General features: G+C 37.8%; 1 protein-coding gene across 4 annotated transcripts in view; it reads left to right on the top strand.

Moving 5' to 3' along the window:
• Positions 1-20,274, top strand: part of KCNMB2 (potassium calcium-activated channel subfamily M regulatory beta subunit 2) — a 287,468-nt gene that overhangs the window by 42,546 nt on the left and 224,648 nt on the right. The window contains exon 2 of one of the 4 annotated variants that reach the window (XM_043473687.1): positions 18,127-18,232. The exons of the other annotated variants lie outside the window; for them this stretch is intronic. Coding sequence (XP_043329622.1) covers positions 18,213-18,232 — 20 coding nt within the window. The 5' untranslated portion in view covers positions 18,127-18,212. The remainder of the gene's footprint in view (positions 1-18,126; positions 18,233-20,274) is intronic. 4 annotated transcript variants of the gene reach the window in all.

The following is a 20,274-nucleotide window of genomic DNA, read 5'->3' as shown; positions in this document are numbered from 1 at the left end:
CACTTAAATATGGAATCTTAAAAAAAATGATACAAATGAACTTGTTTATAGAACAGAAATAAACTCACAGACAGTAGACAAACATGGTTACCAAAGGGAATAGATGGGGTGGGAAGGAGAGATCAATTAAGAGTTTGGGATTAACGCATGCACACTACTATATATAAAATAGGTAAACAACAAGGACCCACTGTATGGCAGCGAGAACTCGGTATCCTGTAATAATGGAAAAGAATCTGAAAATATATATATATGTGCATACATAACTGAATCATAGTGCTGTACATTTGAAACTAACACAACATTGAAAATTAACTATACTTCAATAAAAATAAATTTTAAATAAAGAAAAATAAAAGATCTCTTTAAATAGTTTAATGATATAAAGCAACTTGTCACTTAACAGAGTAATTTTCAGTTATCTAGAACATTAGCATATAGATAGCCTAATTCCCATATGATCCCACCATCAATAGGAAGATTTAGTTTATAATACAATATATAATCAGACACAGGTAGATGAAAAGATGTATCATCAAAATGCAAAAAAGAAAGAATACTGTCTTTTTCTCCCCTTTATCTGAGTCAAAGCAAGTTCACAAATGTCTCAGCCGTAAAAGACTTGAATTATTGAAACTAGGACAGTCACTACACTTCTGTAAGTGAAACTACACTTGCTTGGAAGTATCCTTCTGCTGCTCCTTTCATGACACTTCTCTGTTTATCCATTTAAAAATCACAGGCAAAATGTGAATGCCTCTAAATATATACATACAAATGCCAGTGATATTTTGTACATCCAATGTGAGAAGAAGGAATTCATTTTTGAAACAACACAAAATCTTCTGATGACATTCATGCTATGATCGTGGGGATATTCAGTTAGTTTAATATTTACAGTATTTCACAGCTTTTAAGTGGAGTAGTAAAAGAAAAGGAGAGAAGAATAGACTAGCCAGTGCCTCTCCAGTGCTTGAAAGGCACTATGGAACTAATAAATATATTTATCCTACCTGGAATAGCCAGTGAAATCTTTCAGATGATGGATAGACAGGCAGATAAAATTAGGACTTAGTTCTAAAGAATTGAGTCTCTCTATTACTCAGAACTCTGCATTTAAATAGCAAAAAACAACTGAAACACATCCAAGCAAATATGAATTGTATGGGCTTATTAAGTAAAAATGTCAGGAGTTGCCTAGCTTTGGCATAGCTTTGGCATGACTAGATACAACTGCTCAAAAATATCCTCTCCTCATTTCTTGGCTGTTTTTCTTGTGGATTGGCTACATCTTTCAGAAGTGACTCTCCATGTCGTAAAGAGTAGATAGACATCAGCAGCTTCAGACTTATATAAACTTTGTCCTCAGACAGACTTTTCCCTCTCTTTAAACATCCAAATAATTACCTCAAAGAATAGCAAGGAGAGATAAGAAAGCCTTCCTCAATGATCAGTGCAAAGAAATAGAGGAAAACAATGGAATGGGAAAGACTAGAGATCTCTTCAAGAAAATTAGAGATAAGAGATATCAAGGGAACATTTCATGCAAAGATGGACATATTAAAGGACAGAAATGGCATGGACCTAACAGAAGCGGAAGATATTAAGAAGAGGTGGCAAGAATACACAGAAGAACTATACAGAAAAGATCTTCATGACCCAGATAATCATGATGGTGTGATCACCAACCTAGAGCCAGACATCCTGGAATGTGAAGTCAAGTGGGCCTTAGGAAGCATCACTACAAACAAAACTAGTAGAGGTGATGGTATTCCAGTTGTGTTATTTCAAATCCCAAAAGATAATGCTGGGAAAGTGTTGCACTCAATATGCCAGCAAATTTGGAAAACTCAGCAGTGGCCACAGGACTGGAAAAGGTCAGTTTTCATTCCAATCCCAAAGAAATGCAATGCCAAAGTATGCTCAAACTACCACACAATTGCCCTTGTATCACATGCTAGCAAAGTAATGCTCAAGAGTCTCCAAACCAGGCTTCAATAGTACATGAATTATGAACTTCCATATGTTCAAGCTGGATTTAGGATAGGCAGAGGAACCAGAGATCAAATTGCCAACATCCATTGGATCATCAAAAGAGCAAGAGTCCCAGAAAAACTTCTACTTCTGCTTTATTGACTATGCCAAAGCCAAACGGTAGAAAATTCCTCAAGAGATGGGAATACTAGACCACCTGACCTGCTTCCTGAGAAATCTGTATGCAGGTCAAGAAGCAACAGTTAGAACTGGACATGGAACAACAGACTGGTTCCAAATCAGGAAAGGAGTACGTCAAGGCTGTATATTGTCACCCTGCTTAATTAACTTATATGCAGAGTACATCATAAGAAACACTGGGCTGGAGGAAGTACAAGCTGGAATCAGGATTGCCAGGAGAAATGTTAATAACCTCAGATATGCAGATGACACCACCCTTATGACAGAAAGTGAAGAAGAACTAAAGAGCCTCTTGATGAAAGTGAAAGAGGAGAATGAAAAAGTTGGCTTAAAACTCAACATTCAGAAAACTAAGATCATGGCATCCAGTCCCATCATTTCATGGCAAATAGATGGGGAAACAGTGGAAATAGTTACAGACTTTATTTTTTTGGGCTCCAAAGTCACTGTAGATGGTGAATGCAGCCATGAAATTAAAAGAAGCTTACTCCTTGGAAGAAAAGTTATGACCAACCTAGACAGCATATCAGAGAGCAAAGACATTGCTTTGCCAGCAAAGGTCAGTCTAGTCAAAGTTCTGGTTTTTCCAGTAGTCTTGTATGGGTGTGAGAGTTGGACTATAAGGAAAGCTGAGTGCTGAAGAATTGCTGCTTTTGAACTGTGGTGTTGAAGAAGACTCTTGAGAGTCCCTTGGGCAACAAGGAGATCCAACCAGTCCATCCTAAAGGAAATCAGTCCTGAATATTCATTGGAAGGACTGATGCTGAAGCTGAAACTCCAATACTTTGGCCACCTGATGCAAAGAGCTGACTCATTGAAAAAGACCCTGATGATGGGAATGATTGAAGGTGGGAGGAGAAGGGGACAACAGAGGATGAGATGGTTGGATGGCATCACCGACTCAATGGACATGAGTTTGAGTAAACTCCGGGAGTTTGTGATGAACAGGGAGGCCTGGGGTGCTGCAGTCCAGGGGGTCACAATGAGTCAGACATGACTGAGTGACTGAACTGAACTGAACTGAATTACTTCAAAAGAACTCCAGTAACCTTGCTTGAATTAACTGGTTCTGCATTGATCACAGTGACCAATCACAGTGGATAGAAGGAAAGGTTATTGTGATTTGCTACCTTGGCTCATGTGACTACATCTTAGGGTAAGGGAAAGGAGTGCCCTTTAATTGATATTCTTACCAGAATTCCATGATTAGAGAATGGAGCAGTTTCTAAAGGAGAAGGATGTAGGAAAAACAAAATAATAAATGTCAACCACAGTTCCCTACCATGATTATTTTCATTCTCTGTTGGTTCCCTCCATGAGCCTCCAAAAACTATAGTCAGTTATTTACATCCCCCAGACCTCTGAATTTACACTTTCTCGGGGTAGGGAATGCGTTTTCCTCACAATGTGGGTCATTGAACATTGTAGGCACTCTCTAATTTAAAGGAATAACTTACACAAAAATACTTTGTAAATTGTAAAGGATTATACAAATGTAAACATTTAGGGCAATGCATTTAACTGTCTTTAATCTTCTGAGAGAGTTGAAAGCATTGGAATTTCTGTCTCAAAATTCAGTGATCCTAGGAGATCAAGCAAGATGGTTTCTGCCAATGGCTTTTGTAACTATGCTTCCTTCAACTCATATATTTTTATTGCTTGCCTTTTTCCTGATTTATATCATAAAAGAGCTGAAAATAAAATAACTATGTTACTACCTGGAAGTATAACTCTTAGAGCATCCATTATAATATTGTTCCTATTCCTGGCAGTGAGCAAAATACCTGGACTACAGCCACATCTACTTTCCTTTTTGTTAGTTATCACATCTAATCAGGTCTGCACTGGCTCTTTCTCCTATAGATGATGTTTCTCTTAATACTCAGGATGAATTGGTTTGTGACTAATACTCTCTAAACATTTTCAGCACCTTATAAGTCATTGCCACCTTGAAAGTTTCATCTATCACCTATTTTCCTAGAATTTTATTTCTAAGCTTCTCTCTTAAGGCTTTCTGATGATCATGCATTTACAATTACATTAGGAAGACAATTCCAGGAGACAGTGGAGGACAGGGGAGCCTGGTGTTGGACAGGACTTAGTGACTGAACAACAACAGGGAGACAAATTATAACTCTCTAAAGGAGGGACATGCTTTACACATCATTTTGAAACCATTCACCATGCTCTGCCACAAAAAAAAAAAAAAAAAAATTGCCCTAAAACTGAATTTTTATTTAACCTGAGAAAGGAAAAAATAAGCAGAGAAAATGTGAAAATATTTCAGATAGACTATAAAGCCAAGTCTCATTAAAATGAACATTACAGCAATAGTGGCTCACTGTAATTAAAATATTTCCAAGCTTTCTCTGGTCAGTGATCAATAGTAATGATGCCTTTTGCTCTTGCTAAAATAAGTTTCCTTTATTCAAAACTCAGCATAGCAAAGGCTTTATCTCTCAGTTCTTGTCCACTTAATTGTCAAGAGCCATTGTGGAGGGAAAGAGCCTGAACACTTGACTCTAAGGCGAAAAGTAAGTGGAAAGAGAGCAGAAAACATTAGTTACAACAGCAAAAGCCTCCTCACTAAGAAATGCTGTCAGGAGAAATATGAAACATGGTAGTTTTATTCTTTAGCAAAAGAGGAGGAAATAAGTAATAGAATCCATGGAATCTGCCAAGAAAAAAAGGGACTTTGACCAAAAAGATATGCTATCTTACATAACAAGTTACACAAAAGTTTTACCTGTATCATCTGACAAGATGTAAACTGTTCAAAAATTTTATAAAGTAGATATTATATTATATTTTTATCACTTTGCAGATTGAGAAACTCAAGTTCAGACTTCAAGTGATATTTCCAAGAGAGAAAGCTAGCCGTCTTCTGATTTAAACATTTTGTGCTGTTTCCATGATACCACATCTCTTCTGTTGCCCTCCACAAATTAACCACATATATTTAAAACACTGAGGCCCTGTGTGCCTTTTGAATATAATCTCAAATTTATTACAGTTTCATTCTTTCTACTTTTTTTTAGTTGTCCCAGATATATATGTGTATGTTATGGCTTTACTCCTCAAGTATTTTTTTCTGTAGCTCTCCTTTCAACTAGCATCATCTCAAATGTAGATGACATCTAATAATTTAGATCATGTGTTGAAATAAGATACAAATTATGGTTATAAAATAAAATAGCCACAGCTTTTTTCTTATGGTAGGTACTTGATAGTATTATATAAGAAGAATTGGAAAGCATGTGATGCAGTGAAACAAGTCAGCATTGCCTACAATCAAATAATTTAGATCTAACACTGGCTTTATCATCAATTTGCAGCACTGATGAGGAAATAAGGGAAAAAGGAAAAGTCTATGTAAATGTGTAGACATGAAAAGAGGCCTCAACGAGGTTGTATCCTAATTATAAAGACAAGGAAGGTCCACTTACAACATTTCATTTTGTCTCTCCATTCAAGTTTACATAACTGAGGAGGAAATGGCCTCAACAACTCAAGTTCCATTATTTCTATCATCTTTACGATACAGGCTACTCAGAACCTCTCAATTCAGTACATTGGACAGCACCTTGACTTACGGGGTAAAAGAGAGAGAGCGAGAAAGAGAGAGCCATCTACTGGCCAGGAACCCAAGTGGTCTTTGTACAGAATTGGTTGGAGTAGCTCAGCTAGTAAAGAATCTGCCCACAATGTGGGAGACCTGGCTTAGATCCCTGGCTTGGGAAGATCCCCTGGGGAAGGGAAAGGCTACCCACTCCAGTATTCTGGCCTGGAGAATTCCATGGACTAAGTCCATGGGGTCGCAAAGCGTTGAACACAACTGAGCAATTTTCACTCACTTTTTTCCCCCCCAAATCTTTAGACTCTAAAATGAAGGAGAAAAATAAAATTCCTTTTTCATCACATGTTTTTCCTCATAGTGAGATCTACAGATACCCATTTCCATTCCTCAAACAGAAGAAGCCAGTTCGTACAGCCCTGGACAAAGGTAACTGACTGGGGCACAATAGTTCTATTGGGCCCCAGTCAGTTCTAAGGGCTTCCCAGATGGCTCGGGTAAAGAATCTGCCTGTCAGTACTGGAGAGGCCGGAGACGTGGGTTCGATCCCTGGGTTGGGAAGATCCCCTGAAGAAAGGAGGGGCAACCTACTCTAATATTGTTGCCTTGGAGAGCCCATGAACAGAGGAGCCCAGCGGGCTGTGGTCCAGGGGGTTGCAAAGAGTCGGACACAACTGAGCATGAAGACATGCAAGACTAATGAGTTCTGTATGATCTTGTCATACTCATTACTTTGCAGATAAAAAGAGCATAAAAAAATGGCTAAGCTTTCGACTTTGCCAGTGTTTCAAATGCTTTGAAGTTTTACCAGAAGTGCTTTGAAGTTCCAATTCTGATGTTGCTAATGTATCTTCCCAAGTAACCTCTGATAACGTGTTACTTGGTGACTGAGTGTTGAAGGAATATTGTATGTGAGTCTACATTTTCCCTGTGGATATAATTTCATAGCCTAATTAAGCCAGTTAAATGAACAAGAGATATGATTCCACCTGAAATTCTCTTTCCTCTGCACAAAAGTATTTCTCTTTTTAAAAAAGTAATTAAACTTTGTGTCTTGACCCAGCCACCCTTAGTATATATTCCATGCAGCTAGTCCTAGAAAATGTCCTAGTTGCTTGAAGACATAATCATGGTAACATTCATAATGGTAAAATTTTTACCACCATTCATAAAAATTAATTCTTACATTGTACATCAATTTATAGAGGGAAAACAGATCAGAGGGGGGTAAATCTAAGTTTCTAGAGCAGATACTTAAGAATTTTGAAGAAAGATTCTCCTGTAATATTTATGATCTCTAGCTATTGATATTCTTCAAGAATACCTTGTTTTGAAAGCCTGTGTAATTAAGCACTCCTAATACTGAAGACATTGTTTCCATGGATTATTACAGTGACCATCGAAAATAGTTAAAGCAGGAATCAGTTACCCCATTTTAAGGATGAACAAACTGAAACTGAAGCTCAGAGAAATCAATTAATTTCTGTAAGTCACTTAACTAGTGTGTACAAGGGCTGGGTCTCAAACCCAGCTCCAATTCAAGCACTAATCTACACCACTATTTCTCATGTACCTATGGACATACATATTGGACCCCTCCTCCATGAAGGTCGATAATAATCCACTTGTCTCTCTTTTCATGTGTTCACATATCCTTCAGTGCATCTTCACTTTATTTTCCAGTGCTGAAGTGAAAATAAGGTTAATAAGTAGGTGGACAAGTAGACATAATGTGCTTTCTGGAATGGTATTTAATCATGTGCGCAAACTTGTTTTAGCCAATAATGCTTAATTTTTGAACTTTAAAATTGCTATATATGTGAACAACAATAATAGCAATTTATAGTGAAATACTAGTTTACTTGCAATCTTTTCTCTAAAATGTTCTGACAACACATATCAACTTGAGGAATCATCTCTCTATCCCAGTTTTGCCCCCAAGTTAAATTTCACATTGTGAAGCTCTGGCCTTGTTTTCCATTTTTAAAACCTCCCAATGACTCTCTATTGTCCTCAAGATAAGGAATAAACTTAGGATGATGTTCCATCCATCCATGAACTAATCATCATTTCCTCTCCAAACTCCTCCAATACTTTCCTTTCTCTTTCCAACTAAAACGAACAACTTTGCGGTTATCCAAAATAGCCCAAGTCATTTTATATCACCATGCCTTTGCCTATAGTCAACCTTCTTTCTGAAAGTTCTCTTCATGCCTTTTGGGTACCCCAAAACTCTACTCTTTCTTCAAAGCCAGTTCAAACATCTGTCTGTAAAACTCCTCGAGCATCTTCCTGCTCCTCCACAAAGCAGCGTTGATGATTCTCTTCTTTGCACATAACTAGATTCGAGTGAACTATTAGGTTCTTTGTTGGCACCTATCACAGGCACCTGTCAGTTGTTTTATGTATCCTTCCATGTTTTATCTTACTGCCCCTGTTCCTGGCACAATATACAGAGAGATATAGTAGGTGTTCCATTACTGTTTGGGCTTCCCTGTTGGCTCAAACAGTAAAGAATCCACCTGCAATGCAGTGGGCTTGATCCCTGGGTTGGGAAGATCCCCTGGAGGAGGGCATATCAAACCCACTCCAGTATTCTTGCCTGGAGAATCCCTATGGACAAGAGGAGCCTGGCAAGCTACAGTCCATGGGGTCGCAAAGAGTCAGACATGACTGAGAGCCTAAGCACATATACCATAAATATTTACCATATGATAAATGAATGCATGAATACCCATTTAACAGATGGGGATTATAAGCAAAATGTTGTTAGTCACTCAGTTGTGTCTGACTCTTTGCGACCCCATGGACTGTAGCATGCCAGGCTCCTCTGTCTATGGGATTCTCCAGGCAAGAATACTGGAGTGGGTTGCCATTTCCTTCTCCATATAAGCAAACATATGGGTAACTAATAAAACAGAAATTCATTGATTTTTCTCGAGGTCACAACCACCTGAAGATAAAATATTATCTTGTCTGGTCCTTCTTATACCCTATTCTAACTAATAATAATGTAAGATTATCAAGGATCTCAAACATATGATCTTGGTATTTAATAACATAGTTGTTTAGGACCTTATGCCTAATGAGAATAAAAAGGAGATTTATTCATGTTAGCAAAATTCTAGTGCCATCTCTTCTGCACTTGAGCAAGACTTGTGATCTTGCATATTCTAGTTGTTGGTTCGCTTTGCACCCCCCTTCAGTCCTGCATCTTTAAAAATAAAATAGCAAGGTGAGTTTCATTAGGTCCCATTTGTTTATTTTTGCTTTTATTTCCAACATTCTGGGAGGTGGGTCATAGAGGATCTTGCTGTGATTTATGTCAGAGAGTGTTTTGCCTATATTCTCCTCTAGGAGTTTTATAGTTTCTGGTCTTACATTTAGATCTTTAATCCATTTTGAGTTTATTTTTGTGTATGGTGTTAGAAAGTGTTCTAGTTTCATTCTTTTACAAGTGGTTGACCAGTTTTCCCAGCACCACTTGTTAAAGAGGTTGTCTTTTTTCCATTGTATATCCTTGCCTCCTTTGTCAAAGATAAGGTGTCCATAGGTTCATGGATTTATCTCTGGGCTTTCTATTCTGTTCCATTGATCTATATTTCTGTCTTTGTGCCAGTACCATACTGTCTTGATGACTGTGGCTTTGTAGTAGAGTCTGAAGTCAGGCAGGTTGATTCCTCCAGTTCCATTCTTCTTTCTCAAGATTACTTTGGCTATTCGAGGTTTTTTGTATTTCCATACAAATTGTGAAATTCTTTGGTCTAGTTCTGTGAAAAATACCGTTGGTAGCTTGATAGGGATTGCATTAAATCTATAGATTGCTTTGGGTAGAATAGCCATTTTGACAATATTGATTCTTCCAATCCATGAACACGGTATGTTTCTCCATCTGTTTGTGTCCTCTTTGATTTCTTTCATCAGTGTTTTATAGTTTTCTATGTATAGGTTTTTGTTTCTTTAGGTAGATATACTCCTAAGTATTTTATTCTTTTTGTTGCAATGGTGAATGGTATTGTTTCCTTAAGTTCTCTTTCTGTTTTTTCATTGTTAGTATATAGGAATGCAAGGGATTTCTGTGTGTTAATTTTATATCCTGCAACTTTACTATATTCATTGATTAGCTCTAGTAATTTTCTGGTAGAGTCTTTAGGGTTTTCTATGTAGAGGATCATGTCATCTGCAAACAGTGAGAGTTTCACTTCTTCTTTTCCTATCTGGATTCCTTTTACTTCTTTTTCTGCTCTGATTGCTGTGGCCAAAACTTCCAACACTATGTTGAATAGTAGTGGTGAGAGTGGGCACCCTTGTCTTGTTCCTGATTTCAGGGGAAATGCTTTCAATTTTTCACCATTGAGGGTGATGCTTGCTGTGGGTTTGTCATATATAGCTTTTATTATGTTGAGGTATGTTCCTTCTATTCCTGCTTTGTGGAGAGTTTAATCATAAGTGAGTGTTGAATTTTGTCAAAGGCTTTCTCTGCATCTATTGAGATAATCATATGGTTTTTATCTTTCAATTTGTTAATGTGGTGTATTATATTGATTGATTTGCGGATATTAAAGAATCTTTGCATTCCTGGGATAAAGCCCACTTGGTCATGGTGTATTGTTGATTTCCTTGCTTGTGATGGGTCTGTTAAAGATCTTCTATTTCTTTCCTGGTTCAGTTTTGGAAAGTTATAACTTTCTAAGAATTTGTCCATTTCATCAAGTTGTCCCATTTTATTGGCATGAGCTGCTGGTTAGTAGTCTCTGATGATCCTTTGTATTTCAGTGTTGTCTGTTGTGATCTCTCCATTTTCATTTCTAATTTTGTTAATTTGGTTCTTCTCTCTGTTTCTTAATGAGTCTTGCTAATGGTTTGTCAATTTTGTTTATTTTTTCAGAAAACCAGCTTTTAGCTTTGTTGATTTTTGCTATGGTCTCTTTAGTTTCTTTTGCATTTATTTCTGCCCTAATTTTTAAGATTTCTTTCCTTCTACTAACCCTGGGGTCCTTCATTTCTTCCTTCTATAGTTGCTTTAGGTGTAGAAGTGGTATTTATTGGCTTATTTTCTTGTTTCTTGATGTAAGCTGTATGCTATGAACCTTCCCCTTAGCACTGCTTTTACAGGTCCCAAGGTTTTGGGTTAAATTGTTTTTCAAATTTCATTCATTTCTATACATATTTCCTTGATTTCTTTTTGATTTCTTCTATGATTTGTTGGTTATTCAGAAGTGTGTTATTTAGCCTCCAGGTGTTTGAATTTTTAACAATTTTTTTCCTGTAATTGAGATCTAATCTTACTGCACTGTGGTCAGAAAAGATGACTGGAATGATTTTAATTTTTTTGAATTTTCCAAGACTAGATTTATGGCCCAGGATGTGATCTATTCTGGAGAATGTTCCGTGTGCACTTGAGAAAAAGGTGAAGTTGATTGTTTTGGGGTGAAATGTCCTATAGATATCAATTAGGTCTAGCTGGTCCATTGTGTCATTAAGGTTTGTGTTTCCTTGTTAATTTTCTGTTTAGTTGATCTATCCATAGTTTTGTGAGTGGGGTAATTAACAGTCTCCCATCTATATTGTGTTTTACTATTAATTCCTCCTTTCATACTCGTTAGTGTTTGCCGTACATATGCGGTCTCCTATGTTGGGGTTGCATATATATTCTATAATGTTAATTTCTCTTTGGATTGATCCTTATGAACATTATGTAGTGTCCTCTTTTCTTTTTCAACATCCTATTTAAAGTCTAATTATCTGGAATATGAGTATTTGCGACTCCTGCTTTCCTTTTGTCGTCCGTTGCCATGGAAATAATTTTAAAAGCAAAAAATAAACAAATGGGACTAATGAAGACTTAAAGCTTTTGCACGAACAGAAGAAACTATAAGTAAGGTGAAAAGACAGCCTCAGATGGGAAGAAATACATAGCAAATGAAAGAAAACAGACAAAGGATTAATCTCAAAAATATACAAGCAACTCCTGCAGCTCAATTCCAGAAAAATAAATGACCCAATCAAAAAATGGCCAAAGAACTAAACAGACATTTCTCCAAAGAAGACATACAGATGGCTAACAAACACATGAAAAGATGCTCAACATCACTCATTATTAGAGAAATGCAAATCAAAACCACAATGAGGTACCATTACTCGCCAGTCAGGATGGCTGCTATCCAAAAGTCTACAAGCAATAAAATGCTGGAGAGGGTGTGGAGAAAAGGGAACCCTCTTACACTGTTGGTGGGAATGCAAACTAGTACAGCCGCTATGGAGAACAGTGTGGAGATTTCTTAAAAAAACTGAAAGTGAACTCCATAGTGACCCAGCAATCCACTTCTGGGCATACACACTGAGGAAACCAGATCTGAAAGAGACACGTGCACCCCAATGTTCATCGCAGCACTGTTTATAATAGCCAGGACATGGAAGCAACCTAGATGCCCATCAGCAGATGAATGGATAAGGAAGCTGTGGTACATATACACCATGGAATATACTCAGCTCAGCCTTTAAAAAGAATTCATTTGAACCAGTCTAATGAATGATGAAACCGGGAGCCCCTTATACAGAGTGAAGTAAGCCAGAAAGATAAAACATTACAGCATACTAACACATATATATGGAATTTAGAAAGGATGGTAACGATAACCCTATATGCAAAACAGAAAAAGAGACACAGAAATACAGAACAGACTTTTGAACTCTGTGGGAGAATGTGAGGGTGGGATATTTCAAAAGAACAGCATGTATACTATCTATGGTGAAACAGATCACCAGCCCAGGTGGGATGCATGAGACAAGTGCTCGGGCCTGGTGCACTGGGAAGACCCAGAGGAATCGGGTGGAGAGGGAGGTGGGAGGGGGGATCGGGATGGGGAATACGTGTAAATCTATGGCTGATTCATATCAATGTATGACAAAACCCACTGAAATGTTGTGAAGTAATTAGCCTCCAACTAATAAAAAATAAATAAATAAATAAAAATAAAATAGCAAGATGAAACAAAGGGAAATTCCCATGTTTCTGAGGCAAATATGGATCCTTTGGATAATGAACAACCGTAATCACTCCAGACTCAGTCCTCTGAACACCACTTACATAGTAAGAAATGCAATCACCAAATCTAAAGAACTTTGTTGAGACATGGAATGAAAGGTTATGATTTTGAAGAATAAAATCAAAACAAAGGCTTGAAAAAAGAACTAAAAAATGGATCTGGCACCTAGTTCACTAATTTTGTATTTGAATGCCTATCTTAAGTGTTATTTTTGATCATTTATTCACAAATTCATACAACAATATGGGAGGTTCTTCAAAAACTGCTGAGGACATTGTGTGGGTTATAATGCAAATATATCTACAGATAGAAATATTTTTAAACAAATATATTTGAAGAAAGAAATATTTTAATAACAACTCCCAAGTTTATAATTTAAGGTCTCATTCCTTAGTATAGATAAGTGCAATCAGAGTTCATGGAATTGCCTTGCTTTCAGTCTTAAAATCAGTTCAATATTGAAACAAAGATCTTATTTTGCCAGCATGTTGTGATGCAACATAAACACTGTGAGCAATGCAATAGCAGGATTTAGCCTCTGCCTTCTAGATGCTCAGAGTCTAATAGCAAAGGGAAAACATTTATACAAATAAAGCCTATGAGTCATGCTAAAGGAGAGATCAACATAATAAAGTACATAGAAAAATTCCCCACCTAGAGGAAATCAAGGGTTTCCCTGATCGCTCAGTTGGTAAAGAATCTGCCTGCAATGCAGGAGACCCCGGTTCAATTCCTGGGTCAGGAAGAGCCCCTGGAGAAGGGATAGGCTACCCACTCCAGTATTCTTGGGCTTCCCTCGTGGCTCAGCTGGTCAAGAATCCACCTGTAATGTGGGAGACCAGGGTTCGATCCCTGGGTTGGGAAGATCCCCTAGAAAAGGGAAAGGCTACTCACTCCAGTATCCTGGCCTAGAGAATTCCATGGACTGTATAGTCCATGGGGTCGCAAAGAGTTGGACAGGACTGAGTGACTTTCACTTTCACTTCAGAGGAAATCAAGAACCACTTTATGGAGAGGAGTTGCTTTCAGGAACAAATAGCATAATATATATTAAAGCACTTTGAAACCACAAAATTCTGGTCCAATATTAGATGATTTTTTTCCAAGAGCCGAATGGAACAGGTTGCACTCTAAAGTATGTATCAAGAAGGATCGCTGGATTAGACACTTTTAGAGGTAAAAACATAGGTCTACTGAGGGCACACAAATCAAGAAAATACACATTACCCTCCAAAGAGATGCCAGGCAGAACAGGTCCTTCTGGAGGAAGAGCTGCGGAGCAGAAACTAATTTGGAGACCCCAGTTGCACTGAGGCCCTAAGCAGCAAGACTTGTACTTCTTCACTCTTTGCCTCCACCCCTTTAACTTGACTCTTCACAGGGCCCCTCTCCCTCTCACTACAGAACCTCATGAGCTTTCTTTTTACCCAGCATATGTTTTCTCTCTCTGCTCTGTGAGCATTTCTCCTTCATATTCTATTTGTCCTTATCCAACTTGGTCTCAGACTCTACATTAGGGCTGCCCTCCCTACATATACCTTTTTCATACCAGGTCATGTCAAATATCCACATGGAGCTTAAGGATGGGCTCCCCTAGAGTGAGGTGCCCAACCATTGTCCAATCAGCTTTGATCAAAGGGAAAGGGTCAAGTGGCTCAAAATATGACTGTTTGGTCTTTCTCTTCCATTCACACATTTATTTATTCATTCTTCACCTGTTGTTTCATGTGTTAGATGATACAATGTGAACAAGACTTCTTGGTAAAAAAAAAGTCCCTGTGTTTATCATGCTTTCATTCTTATTTGGAGACACAATAATAAAAATAAGAAAACAAGCAAGCAAGATAAATTCAGCTGGTGATAAATGCTACAGAAATACTACTAATAATATAATACTAAAGAAGAGTAACTGGAAGTGGGGAAGAAGAGATGCTAATTTTGGCTGGGTGGTTACATAAGGAAGTGGTATTCAATAAGTAAAGGAACAGAATGAGTAGTGTAGTTCAGTAATGGGTTATTTTATAACCACCAGTAACATGTATCTGCTAAGTCATCATACCAGTTCTCCTCCCAACCAAGATTAAAATGAATATATCAAGCTTAACAGGTACATACAAGTTATTATAAGCAATGAAGAATCAACTTACAAACATGTAGAAGCACAAATCCAAGACAATACAGAGACATTCTAGTGATGGTAAGAAATTATGGCAATCAGCTAAGATTCCTATTCCACAGGATTGTTAACAGGTTAAAAGCCAGTATGATATCAAGCATGTAAAAGCAATTTTAGATATGGGGGATCACAATCTTTACTATTAATAAAGTAGAATGAAGGGAAGGACACTGAATCCCAAGCCAAGTAGATATCACCAATTCCACTTTTTAGAAATTCTGAGTAATCCAAAAATGCTTATAATATTTCCCTGGTGGCTCAGACAGTAAAGAATCCACCTGCAATGTGGGAGACCTTGGTTAAATCCCTGGGTTGGGAAGATCCCCTGGAGAAGGGAATGGCCACCCACTCCAGTATTCTGGCCTTGAGAATTCCATGGACAAAGGCAGGCTACAGTCCATGGGATTGCAAAGAGTCAAACAGGAATGAGTGATTAAGCACAGCATATCAGTAAGTTATTTAACTTTTCTAAAACTCAGTTTTTTTCATTGGTAAAATTTATGATTGAAAGAGATGGTGTTAAAAAAAAAAAAAGAGAGATGGTGTATATAAAATTTGGGGCACAAAATAAGAACTCAATGATCTTAGTCCTCTTTCAAGATAGAATAATTTTCCATACATAAAACTTATTACAGTAGAAGCAGAAATAATGTGCTTTGAGTTCAGTATAATTTATGGTTTAGAACTTTAAGTGAACAGACTAAGTGCACATTATTTACTTGATGTATGAAAAGGCTGCCTTAGAGTTATTAATATATTTTAAAATACATGTTTCAGAAATAAAAAAAGCTATTATAAAAATTGTTATTATACTGACAGGATAATTGACTGTTTAAAATATGATCTATCTGCTATTTGCATTTCACAAAGTAATGTAAGCAATTACATTATATTCATTGGCTAATCCTATTCTAATCATTAGCTAAATCTCATTTTCTCATCTAAACCAGAATTAAGTTACACAAATGCAAAAAGGAAACTCAATAATGTCAAGTTTCAGTCTCTTTTTGGCTGAGAACTTGTGATATATATTACTTAATTCAGTAGTTGAAGGTCGTATTCTGTGACCATAAAGATGCAGTTCAGAAAACTGAATATTATTTTCAAATATGACTGAGTCACAAAATGTCAGAACCATAACGACTTGCCTTTGATTAGAACTTACACTATGATGACCTCAAGAAGATAAAATTTGGAAGTAGAAGATAAAATTCCTTCCTAAGACTAAAATTTAAGGGCTTCCCTTGTGGCTCAGATGGTAAATAATTTGCCTGGAATGCGGGAGACCTGGGTTTGATTCCTGGGTCGGGAAGATCCCCTGGAGAAGGAAATGGCAACCCACTCCAGTTTTCTTATCTGGAGAATCCCATGGACAAAGAGCCTGGCGGACTATAGTCCATGGGGTTGCAAAGAGTGAGACATGACTGAGTGACTAACAACAAATCTAAAATTTACTAGCTGTGTAATCCTGGGAAGCTACTTAAACTTTCTGAGCCTCAGAACTCTCATTCATAAAAACTGTCTACCCTACTCTCTTCTAAGGGCTATTCTGAGGAACAAATGAGACAATGCACACAGAAGCACTCAGAAAACTCTGAAACACTAAAAGAGAAAGGAAGAAACAAGGCAGAAATAGCGGCTCCTTTATTTGAGCTCCCATAGAAGGCTATTCATCAGAGAAGGCAAGAGCACCCCACTCCAGTACTCCTGCCTGGAAAATCCCATGGACGGAGGAGCCTGGTAGGTTGCAGTCCATGCGGTCGCTAAGAGTCAGACACGACTGAGCGAATTCACTTTCATTTTGCACTTTCATGCATTGGAGAAGGAAATGGCAACCCACTCCAGGGTTCTTGCCTGGAGAATCCCAGGGACAGGGGATCTTGGTGGGCTGCCGTCTATGGGGTCTCACAGAGTCGGACACGACTGAAGTGACTTAGCAGCAGCAGCAAAAGGCTATTCACTGCAGTCCATAGTATTATAATCACCTGTGCTCATAGTCTGAAAGGGATACCGTAGCAGGAGGAGAGTGGAAACCTGGAGTCTGTGCAGCTCTGGACTAAACCATCTGCTCTCAGCAGCCAGGAAAACCTGGGTTGAAATCAATTATTTAACCAGAAACAGTGTTATTCGGTGATGTTCTGTCTTGTCCAACTTCTACAAGAAAACTCACAAAGAGCAGCTAACAAAGAGGTTCTGCTGGCTGAGGGGGTTAACCTTTCTGCTTCAAGAAGGTGATGAAAGGGGTAAGCTTATAGTTTTTCCATCCCAGCCAACAGACAAGTTTAGTGGCTCCAGAGTAGTCCATTGTTCACTGTAAAAATCCTGAACAAGAATGAGAAATTGGTCCAAGGTTCAAGTAGTAAAGAACTCTTACATTTATAGGCTAAGATAAATTGGTCAGGCTTAGTGGGAGATGTTGCCCCCAAGCAATATGTGTTCTGATGTTACAGAAGAGTCTGTTCAACCTCATATAAGTCCTCTCTCCCCACTTCCTTCTCCAAGAACGAAAGGTTGTATTGAAAACTCATCCCTATTTCTTGATTGGAGACCAAATAGTCATATTTCTATGGTATTAATATAAAATAAACAGGACTTACTCAAATGTACTCTCTTGATGAAAGGGCGAGTTAATTATTACACCTGTTGTTTTGCACTGGCAAAAGATTTCAAATGTCTTCCTCCATTCGACTCAAAAAACAAACAGAAACCATCTGAGGCAGAGCCACTGTTTATATTACTGCATTTGTGTGCACCCATCACTGTTCGTACTTCTGACAAGGAGTGTTTGTCTGCCAACATTTTCAGATTCAGCAGCAAGGCGCTTCTTGACAGACTATGAGAAGGGTCCACAGAGGAAATCCATCATCTGATCAAGGCTAACGGGCAAATGAAAACTCTCTGGGCAGGATCCTCTTTCCTTCAGCTAGATTTCAGTGAACAGAAAGCAGATTATCTCTCCATGCAATTAGCAACTCTAAAAGTGTTTGTGGTTTTAAGACTTTGGCAGAACTTGATGAAAACATCATCATTATCATAATACACTTGTACAAGCTCTAATTTCAGTTGCTCTTTTGTCCCACATGATGCATGATGAAATTTATGAAGATCTGTTTTCCCCCCTCAGGCTCATTTCTTTTTTTTTTTTTCCACAGAGCCAATCTGCATCACTTAAATCCAAACTATTATATTAGCCATCCTTTTCACTAGACTAGAGAACTTCTTTTTAATTGTCCATATCATGGCCACCATGCATCAAAGGTAGGATCATTATTTTCCACTTACTTTCTCTTCTAGAGACCCAAATTCGTATAGGAAGAGTTTTTAGGATTAGGAAGAGGAGACAGTCAGAGACTGGGAGCAGATTTCACCAGCAGCAATTTGATCTGGGTCTTTGACTAAACCAAGCCTGGGACACTTCATGTAATACCATACTCAGGGTTCAGTCTGACTTGTTTTCCTTACTTACATAGGCTGGACTAAATGGGATCTGATCTAGAGACTTGGGCATCTGAGGAAAGTTGCCTGATAATTTTGCATTTTTATTATTAAAGCAATATAACGTTAGTTTTCTGGGGCACTTGTAGTCTCACTTAAAACATGTATAAAGTGCTTTATTGGAGATTTTAGCACTATTGGGAGAGAGCAAAAGTGATCATTTATATGATAATTTGAGCTGATAATTTAGGAATGATTCATTCTCATAAATGTTCCACACTGTGTGTAAGTTTCTTACTTACAGAGGTCCCATCCGGAAAGTAACGCCTTTTATAACGCAAGCTTTCATTTCCTTTTGTGTTTTCTATGTGGGTAGAGTGGCGTATAAACCAGTGAGGTTTTAAGGTGTGAGGACTGCCACAGCTCCTTTTCCTGCTGTTTCTCTGCTCCATGCTCTTTGCCTCGTTCGCAGAGACTGGGGTAACTGGCATGGGCACATTACTGGAGCAAGAGGGGATTCTGTGGAGGGAATTCAAGTGTGGAATGGGGGTCTGACTATATGAATTCTAACTTTCCTTCCCACGCTGACTTTCTCCGGCCCTAAACAGGAGTTGTAAATAATTTCCGGCTGCAAAGATCTGCAGAGATCCAAATCAAAACAGAATTTTGTGGTATGTCATTGGACAGAAAAAAAGATAATGACTGTGGCTATAGGTCAAACAGGAAGGCTAAGGATGTACTATTTTAGTCAACATTTTATTTCAGCTTAAAATAAATCCTGGGTCTTTAACAGTCAGTTTTCGAAGGCAGGCTCTTATGTTATGGTCTTTCTCAGAAGATGAGGGGAAGGCAGGAGTTTCTAGAATCATGTAACCAAAGATCACAATAATAATCTCTACTAATAAGATAAGTAGAGGGCTGATAAAAGGTAAAATCGATACAAGGTAAAGGTGGCTAAAGATCTTATCCTATTTTTTTTTCAGGTAGGTAGATAAAAATATATTTTCTCTAAATATTTTTTCTCAATGTTTTTCTCGTAGCCCAAGTTATATGTGATTGCATGCCCTTTACCTTCACAAAAGATAACAATTGCTAAGATGTTATTGAATATTATTTTCTGTTTGTATGTATATTTTGTGTTAGAGTTTTTAATTTTTGTAGTCAAATATGCCAGTCTTTGCCGCTTATCATTTCCCTTATGGTTTCAGGGTTAGATGTCAAGATTATAAAATTATTCTCCTAAACTATTTCTAAGACAATATTGTCTTTTTGCATTTAGAATTTTAATCTACCTAAAATTTGTTTTGGATTATATAAAAGGAATATTATTTTTTTTCCAAATGGGTATAATAAAATAGTCTCTTCTTCCTTACTGATTTGAAATGCCATGATTATTATATAAACATAATATTGGGATGAAGGATATTTGTCTTTGTATATACAGGATATATAGAATTTGTATCCTATTTTGCTCCATTGGTCTGTTTATCTTTTCTTCTACTGATCCTGTATGGGTGTTAATTTCTGGGGATATTGCAGTATTTTTTCTGTCTACTAGGGAAAATTTTTGGAGAAGGAAATGGCAACCCACTCCAGTATTCTTGCCTGGAGAATCCTAGGGATGGAGGAGCCTGGTGGGCTGCCGTCTATGGGGTCACACAGAGTCGGACACAACTAAAGCGACTTAGCAGCAGCAGCAGGGAAAATTTTTAACCATTCTTGACAGATTACTTCTAGTAAATTTTCCAGCAGAGATGAACTATCCCAGGCTGAGCCAAAGCCTGGGAAGTGTTAGGAAATAGAGGGCAGAAGAAGGAGCCCTGGGGTCCAAGGCGCTTTCTCCCTTAATAAACAGAATTTGGTGG

The sequence above is a fragment of the Cervus canadensis genome, chromosome 7, assembly GCF_019320065.1.
Source record: "Cervus canadensis isolate Bull #8, Minnesota chromosome 7, ASM1932006v1, whole genome shotgun sequence".
NCBI classification, from domain to species: Eukaryota; Metazoa; Chordata; class Mammalia; order Artiodactyla; family Cervidae; genus Cervus; species Cervus canadensis.
This window is presented reverse-complemented; position numbering and strand designations above follow the sequence as displayed.